The sequence below is a fragment of the Hippoglossus stenolepis genome, chromosome 17 (assembly GCF_022539355.2).
Source record: "Hippoglossus stenolepis isolate QCI-W04-F060 chromosome 17, HSTE1.2, whole genome shotgun sequence".
Classification (NCBI taxonomy): Eukaryota; Metazoa; Chordata; class Actinopteri; order Pleuronectiformes; family Pleuronectidae; genus Hippoglossus; species Hippoglossus stenolepis.
Window position 1 is genome coordinate 2,525,012 of NC_061499.1, and position 7,500 is coordinate 2,532,511.

Sequence of the window (7,500 nt, forward strand, 5' to 3'; positions counted from 1 at the left end):
CCTCCCCTTGCAGACTCACCCCAGTCCTCTTCCTCTCCTCCTCTCTTCCTCCCTTCCTCTCCTTCCTCTTCCTTCCTCCCTCTCCTCCCCTCCTCCCTCCTCCTCCTCACCTCTCTTCCTCCCTCCTCCTCCCTCCTCCTTCTTCCTCTCCTCCTCCTCCTCTCTTCCTCTCCTCTCTCTCCTCCCCTCCTCCCCTTGCAGACTCACCCCAGTCCTCCTCCTCTCTTCCTCTCTTCCTCCCTCCTCCCTCTCTCCTCCCTCCCTCCTCCCTTGCACTCACCCCTCCTTTCCTCTCTTCCTCTCCCCTCCTCTCTTCCTCCTCTCTTCCTCTCTCCTCCCTCCTCCTCCTCCTCTCTTCCTCCTTCTCCTCCTCCTCCTCCTCCTTCCTTCTTTCCTCCCTCCCTCTCCTCTCTCCCTCCTCCCTGCAGACCTCACCCCAGTCCTCTTCCTCCTTCCTCTCCTCCCCCCTCCTCCTCCCCTCCTCCCCCTTGCAGACTCACCCCAGTCCTCGCTGGTCAGGAGGTTATCAGCGAAGAAGCGCGTGTCCAGATCAGAGAGTAAGTCCGTGCTCATCGCCTCAGAGGCGGCGTGAGCGCGTGAGAGTCCGGAGGCTAACGACGAGCTAAGGGCTAAGGGCTAACGGCTAACGGCTAACAGCTAACAGCTAACAGCTAACAGCTAACAGCTAGCTGCTAGCTTCAGATGAGGAGTGTTCACTGCAGCTTCTCCTCGTGCGTCTGCTTCCGGGTTAGAGTAGATATATTTATATAGACATATATATAATTATCATTTATATACATCTATATAAACATCTATATAAAGATCTATATAGATAAATTGCAGCCTCTCGTTTCTCGGAGCTTCTGACACACAAGGAAACAGCTTCTGTTTTAGACAGATACCGCCCACTTACTGCAAAGCAGCCAATGAGAGCCAAGGCTGATGTGATTGACGGGAGAAACAACCAATAGAACTGCTCAGAGAACCTCTTCCTTGTGGATGGGGGTGTTAAAGATGATTCAGCCCAATCGAGCGGTTGCATTTTGAATGACAGGTAGACGTAGCCAATCAACGTTAGCACATTTTAGGTACACGTATTATTGGCAAGTGTGTGAGCCAATCAGAGTTTACCAGGAAGAAACAAACAGTTCAGGTTAAAGCACTTTGTTTGTAGCTTTAGAAAATAAAAGAGTTCAAGAGTGAAAATAAAAGAGTTCAAGAGTGAAAATAAAAGAGTTCAAGAGTGAAAATAAAAGAGTTCCTTCTGATCTGACTCATGCTGAGATGGAAAACAGAAAAGTCATCAGAGTAAAGTGCATCAAACATTTTGGATTTCTGAGGCTTTTTGTCTTTCATTGAAAATGTTTAGTTTTAAAACTGGAGTTAATATTTAAAACCGGAGTTAATATCTGGCATCAATCATTTAAAAGGTTTGATTTTCACCGTCACAGTTAAAGAGTTAAAGAGACACGTCGTCAGATGGAGTGAATGAGGAAGAAGAGAAGGAGCAGGAGGGACCAACTCTTTCTCTCCCTTCATCCTCTCATCAGACGTCTGTTCTGAAGATGATCTGTTTCATGATCTTCTGTTTGCTTTGGTTTTTACAGACTGAAAACTCCACAGGTACGTTTAAATTATTATTATCATTCGTTTAATGAATAATCTTTAATCTTCATATCTTTAATCTTCAAATCTTAAATCTTTAATTTAAGCTCCTAAATAACATTTTATTATAACATTGTAACCCTTAATATTATTATTGTTACTATCCGTTTGTATTTATTACATTTATCTGAGTCATTCTTTCCATATCTACTCAGTCTTTCAGTTCATTTATAAGCCTTTTGTGAATTAACACATGGAGGAAAAACCATTTAACAAGAAATGAAAATCATTTTTCTAACTTAACATTTATTGAAATAAATCCAGCAGAGAAAACATTTTGTTAATATAAATGCAAACTGTGATTGATTGATTGATTTCATCCGACTGATGGAAAACTGTGAAGAGGAAAACGGTTAAAATTCAGCTGTGAGTTTGTTTTTAGGACGAATTGTTACTGAACTTTAGTTTTCACCGTGAAAAGGCTGAAACCTAAAGATAACACACAGATGACAAAGTCTCTTTCAACTGAAGTCACACAAACAACTGAAGATTTCCTCTTAGTTGTCGTCTGACTGGAGCACAGGGATCATGTGACCATGAGATAAACCAGGAAACCAGGTTCAAACTGAGCATCAGCAGATCTGCAGCTAAATATAACAGACGTCATGTGGAAACAAACTATGAAGCACCGGGAATAGTTTCTGATATATATAAATATATCTGATGAAGGAAACTTTTTAATATCGAGTCCAGAAACTGGTCAATAATCTGTTTTATTCTGAAACTTTTTAATAAAAAAGTTTCCTTTTTCTAAACTTCAACATTTAAAATGTAAAAACTACCTGACAACACACATAAACACGGAATACGTGTTCTAACGTGAATTTAAAAACCTTTGGTAAACTTAATAAAAAGCTTTGCACTTTGGTTTGTGTGAATGATAAGACCAGTTAAAAGGAAGCAGGAGGCACACAAATTAAATTAAATTCAGAAAACAGTGATAATGAAAACTATAATAAAGTAAACAGGTGCTGTCATTGAAAGCTTTTGGGGACTTTTTCTCTCGTCCAGCTCTGATCCGGTTCTCGGTCCCAGAGCATCATCACGTCTGTCTGCTCTGCGACGCCTCAGACACGTCTCATGTGATCTGGACTCACGGGGACGGGGACGTCCTGGTCACCGAACAAGACTACGACGCCAACGAGGAGCAGCAGCGCCACCTGCTGCTGTCTGACGGAGGCCTCTGTCTCCTGCAGCTTCACGACTCTGACAGCGGCGAGTATCACTGTAACGAGCAGCCGGTGGCAGAGCTGCAGGTGCTGACAGGTAAAAATACATATTTATATGTATATTTACAATCCATTACTTTATATAAAGACAATCAGTGACTGTAAATAAAGATGGACGATGCATCTGTACTTCCGCTTGTTGTTCAAAAATGAAGCCAAAATATCTCGGATACAGGAGCCGCCATCTTGTGCCAATGATGTCATTTGCAGGCAGAGTCTGTGCAGTAGTGAGCAGAACAAATACTGCAGCCAGCCACCAGGGGGCGATCAAGATGTTTTGGCTTTCCTGTCGGGAGCTGTCATGTTTAAAGTGTATTCTGGTGAGCAGGTAGATCTGGGTACTGGACAGTCCGAGGACACCTGTTGGGCAGGTGCAGTATGACAGGAGACTGGAATCACGAAAACAAAAGTAGTTTTATGTCCATAAAGCTTGAATGTGAATCCAGAGGAGACGTCACAGTTTTGTTAGAAAGACTTCAGACTCATAAGGTCGATGTGTTTTAATATGAAAATACAAAAACCTTGAAAATACACCAGCCCCTCGTCCGTGTCTCCGCCTCCTCAGGGCGTGACTTCTCGGTGTCTTCGGGCCGGACGCTGCTGCTTCCCTGCGGCCGCTCGCCCAAACCCAAGCAGAGGTGGTTTCACCGGAGGAGAGGAGGAAGGCGGGAGGCCATCTTCACCCGCTTCAGAAACGGCACGGTGAAACCAGAGAGGGAGGACGGCCGCCTCGGCTTTATGTACGACGCCCTGCAGATCCAGGACCTGCAGCCAGGGGACGCTGGAGAGTATCAGTGTAACGGAGAGCTGCTGGGCAGAGTCACGGTCCTCACAGGTGAGGTATCACACCTCAGCTGCTGATGATGTCACACAGGATCTGATTGTGTTTTCACTTCAAAGTTGAGAATCATATGTTTTATAATTCTGACAAATGTTTTGTTTCTGTCCCTGATTTCAGTTTATTGTTCATTTTACACCTGGACTCAAAATTCATCTTTTTTTCCAGAGATGTTTTCATCATTAATACAAGTTTCACTGAGTAAATACTGAAAACAACTTACTTTAGATCTTAAAATACTTTTTAAGTTAAAGTTGGCTAAGTTAAGATAAAATAATCTAGGTGAACACACAAAATAGTTTCTCTGATGATAAGCTAAGGTCTGTTAGCTAAATTAAGCTGATACAAGATAAGATAAGATAAATTGAGCCAATACAAGTCAGGATAAGACACAATAAAATCAATTAAGCTAAAATCAAATAAGACAAAACCAAGACAAGAGCAATGAAGCTAAAGTAAACTAATCTAAGATCAATTAAGATCAACTAAATGAAGCTAGGATAAGATATGATGAGCTAAGTTAAAACAAGATGAACGCAAAATATAAATATATCAAAAAAGAGACTTTATATAGACTAATAATAATATAATAATACATAATACAATAATATAAATTATATATATAATATAGACTTGTTTATGAATAAATAAGATTAGAGCAGATAGTTCTGAGCATTGTTTTTCTGTTTGTCCAGAGCCAACGAGCGTCCAGACGTTTATCACGTCAACATCTGCAGCCGTGGGAACAGGTGAGTTAATAACAAATAACAAATAAAACAAATAAAAATACTTATTTAGGACGAAGATCATATTCACAGACTGTGAATAAACCAAACTGATCAGAAACACGAACAAACAATCAGACAAAGATAAGAACGACCTGAAATCACAGAAACCATCTTAACGTCTACTCTGAGGTTTTAGTTTTTAGTTTCTTTATTTTGAATTAAAGGTGATGTCATGAATGATTTCAGCCGATTTCCTTTTCCTCAGATCTTCTTTATATGAATTCATTTTTATACCTGAAACTTTAATAAACAGTTTATTACCTGATCCAGTTTGTGTTCTCCTGTTCATCAGATGTGGTTGAATCAAAGACGAAGAAGAAGACGACTCAGAGCGGTTCGTTAACACACGTCACTTCCTGTCTTACACCTGAAGCAATGTCACGTGTTTGTTAATCACGTTGTGTGCGTTTGTGTGTGTGTTTGTGTGTGTCTTTGTGTGTGTGTGTTTGTGTGTGTGTGTGTTTGTGTGTCTCAGCTTTGTTGATGGTCGCTGTCGTCAGTTCGGGGCTGATGATCCTCCTCATGTCCGTCGTCTTCATTTTACTGACGAGCATCAAGTGCAGGAGGAAGCCAAGATATACAGGTGTGTGTGTGTGTGTGTGTGTGTGTGTGTGTGTGTGTGTGTGTGTGTGTGTGTGTGTGTGTGTGTGTGTGTGTGTGTGTGTGTGTGTGTGTGTGTGTGTGTGTGTGTGTGTGTGTGTGTGTGTGTGTGTGTGAGAGACAGAGAGAGAGAGTGTGTGAGTATTTAACCTCAGTTTTCATCTTAGTAATCCTCAGTATTTGGGGACTTTACTGACGATAATGTTTTAGACTTTAATGAAAAAGACTCGTCTGTTGTTTTCAAGCAGCTCAGACACTCGACGACACCGAGCTGCAGCCGTGGACGACCAACACCCCGACCGGTAACTCTGCTGCTGCCACTGTCCTCACATCCTCTATCTACCTGAGGTCCTGTTACACCTGTGTGTGTGTGTGTGTGTGTGTGTGCAGAGTGGGAGGAGTCAGAGAGTTGGTCCACGACGGACGACATCCACTACGCTTCTCTGGGACGACACAACTGGAGCGAGAGGCCGAGCCGGACGCCACCGGACCAAGACCAGAACCACGTCATCTACTCGTCTGTCATCACCAGAGCTGCTGTTAAACACACACCAGTCCTTTAAACACACACACACACACACACACACACACACACACCCACACACACACCAGTCCTTTAAACACACACACACACACACACACACCACACACACACACACACACACACAACACACACACACACACCAGTCTAAACACACACACACACACACACACACACACACACACACACACACACACACACACACACACACACACACACACACACACCAGTCCTTTAAACACACACACACACACACACACACACACACACACACACACACACACACACACACACACACACACACACACACCAGTCCTTTAAACACACCAACACACACACACACACACACACCTCACACACACACACACACACACACACACACACACACACACACACACACACACAGACACACACACCAGTCATTGGCGAAGGTCATAGTTGGTTAACTTGTTCTGTTCTGATGAGCAACAGAAATAAAGAATAATCTGTAAAGTCGTAATAAAAGTTTGTCTTCTGTCTTTTCTTCTTTGTAAAATCGTTAGGAAAAAAGTTCATTATTATTATTTATATTACATTGATTTATTAAAAGTAAATATGATATTTATGCTCCTGTTCTTTTGAAGTTTTTATTTTCTCTAAAACCATCGTGACATTTCTTCGTAAACCACATCAGTGAAAGAAAAACAGAGCAGTCTCATAACGTGAAGTTTATTTTTGGTTCACATTATTACAGCATAAAAACTTATAACATCAAACTTTGTACTTTGAATGTATAAAAATGATAGAATGACTTTAGCTGCGTTGTGTGGCCCCGACAATCTGTCCAGGACGCGGCAGGTGGCAGTGAAACCGTCTTTCTGCGGTCAGACGATCCCGTTGGGTTTTTGCGACCCTCACTGCCGAGTACGTCACGTCCTTCTCCACCAATCGTGCTGGCCGCTGGCCGGGGGGGCGTGGCTTCAGACTGGAGTAATGGAGCGAGTCGTCCTGCAGAGACACACATCAGCTGTTTCCATGACGACACAAACATCCGAGACGAGAAACTCAAACTGATCAGTTACTGGTGCAGTCACATATTTAAAGGTGCCGGCCGCATGTTCATGTGCCGCAGTTTTAAACTTAAAAAAACCAAAGTACGTTTTGTTTCATCACAAAATTAAAGCATGAAACTATACACGGACCTGTGTTATAGAGGTCAAAGGTCAAAGATGACATCATCATTAACTGCAGCAGGTTGATAAGTCAAAGTGTTGTTGGAATAAGAAGTGAGAAAAAGATGGATCAACAATTAGAGATTATCTCTGATGAGGTTTCGGACGTGAAACTGGAAGAACACAAACATCTCAGGATGAAGAAGAGGAGCCGTACACGTCCGGCCTCCTGCTGCTCTACAGGCTCCGCCCCTCGCCTGTCGAACCACCTGCTGCTCTACAGGCTCCGCCCCTGCTGCTCTACAGGCTCCGCCCCTCGCCTGTCGAACCACCTGCTGCTTCACAGGCTCCGCCCCTGCTGCTCTACAGGCTCCGCCCCTCGCCTGTCGAACCACCTGCTGCTTCACAGGCTCCGCCCCTGCTGCTCTACAGGCTCCGCCCCTCGCCTGTCGAACCACCTGCTGCTCTACAGGCTCCGCCCCTGCTGCTCTACAGGCTCCGCCCCTGCTGCTCTACAGGCTCATGTTTCATGTCTGAAACCAGTTTTGTGTCAGTGAAATGAAGACGAGGTGAAGAGAGTGAAGCTGAGATCTACTGACCTCTGTGACCCTCGGAGCCGCCGCCCTGCTCCCCGAGCGACAGCTGCAAACAGCTGGTTTACCTGAGGACCAATAGGAGAGGAGCGTGG

The 7,500-nt window shown here is 43.7% G+C and overlaps 3 protein-coding genes across 3 annotated transcripts in view; 1 reads left to right on the forward strand and 2 right to left on the reverse strand.

Annotated features, from left to right (window-relative positions):
* atf6b (activating transcription factor 6 beta) overlaps positions 1 to 895 on the reverse strand; it is an 11,654-nt gene extending 10,759 nt beyond the window's left edge. The window contains 1 exon segment of the mRNA XM_035183573.2: positions 501 to 895. Coding sequence (XP_035039464.2) covers positions 501 to 573 — 73 coding nt within the window. The 5' untranslated portion in view covers positions 574 to 895.
* Positions 896 to 1,519: 624 nt separating this feature from the next.
* On the forward strand, positions 1,520 to 5,714 carry LOC124855027. The gene is made up of 8 exons (XM_047344211.1): positions 1,520 to 1,623; positions 2,677 to 2,931; positions 3,460 to 3,729; positions 4,428 to 4,481; positions 4,813 to 4,854; positions 4,996 to 5,103; positions 5,369 to 5,422; positions 5,511 to 5,714. Exons 1-8 carry the CDS (start codon positions 1,566 to 1,568, stop codon positions 5,681 to 5,683), a joined length of 1,014 nt encoding a protein of 337 aa, XP_047200167.1. The 5' UTR covers positions 1,520 to 1,565; the 3' UTR covers positions 5,684 to 5,714.
* A 639-nt stretch (positions 5,715 to 6,353) lies between these two features.
* Positions 6,354 to 7,500, reverse strand: part of LOC124855051 — a 5,257-nt gene continuing 4,110 nt past the window's right edge. Inside the window, exons 4-5 of the mRNA XM_047344345.1 lie at positions 7,412 to 7,473; positions 6,354 to 6,648 (exon numbers count right to left, since the gene is read on the reverse strand). Of these exons, the coding sequence (XP_047200301.1) occupies positions 6,454 to 6,648; positions 7,412 to 7,473 (257 nt within the window). The 3' untranslated portion in view covers positions 6,354 to 6,453. The remainder of the gene's footprint in view (positions 6,649 to 7,411; positions 7,474 to 7,500) is intronic.

Bases quoted from the DNA above. Each gene is read 5' to 3' on its own strand.
- LOC124855027 (XM_047344211.1), top strand. From the start codon at position 1,566: ATGATCTGTTTCATGATCTTCTGTTTGCTTTGGTTTTTACAGACTGAA. The intron at 5,104-5,368 runs GTGTGTGTGTGT...GTTTTCAAGCAG, and splicing joins GAGGAAGCCAAGATATACAG to CTCAGACACTCGACGACACC. The intron at 5,423-5,510 runs GTAACTCTGCTG...GTGTGTGTGCAG, and splicing joins GACGACCAACACCCCGACCG to AGTGGGAGGAGTCAGAGAGT.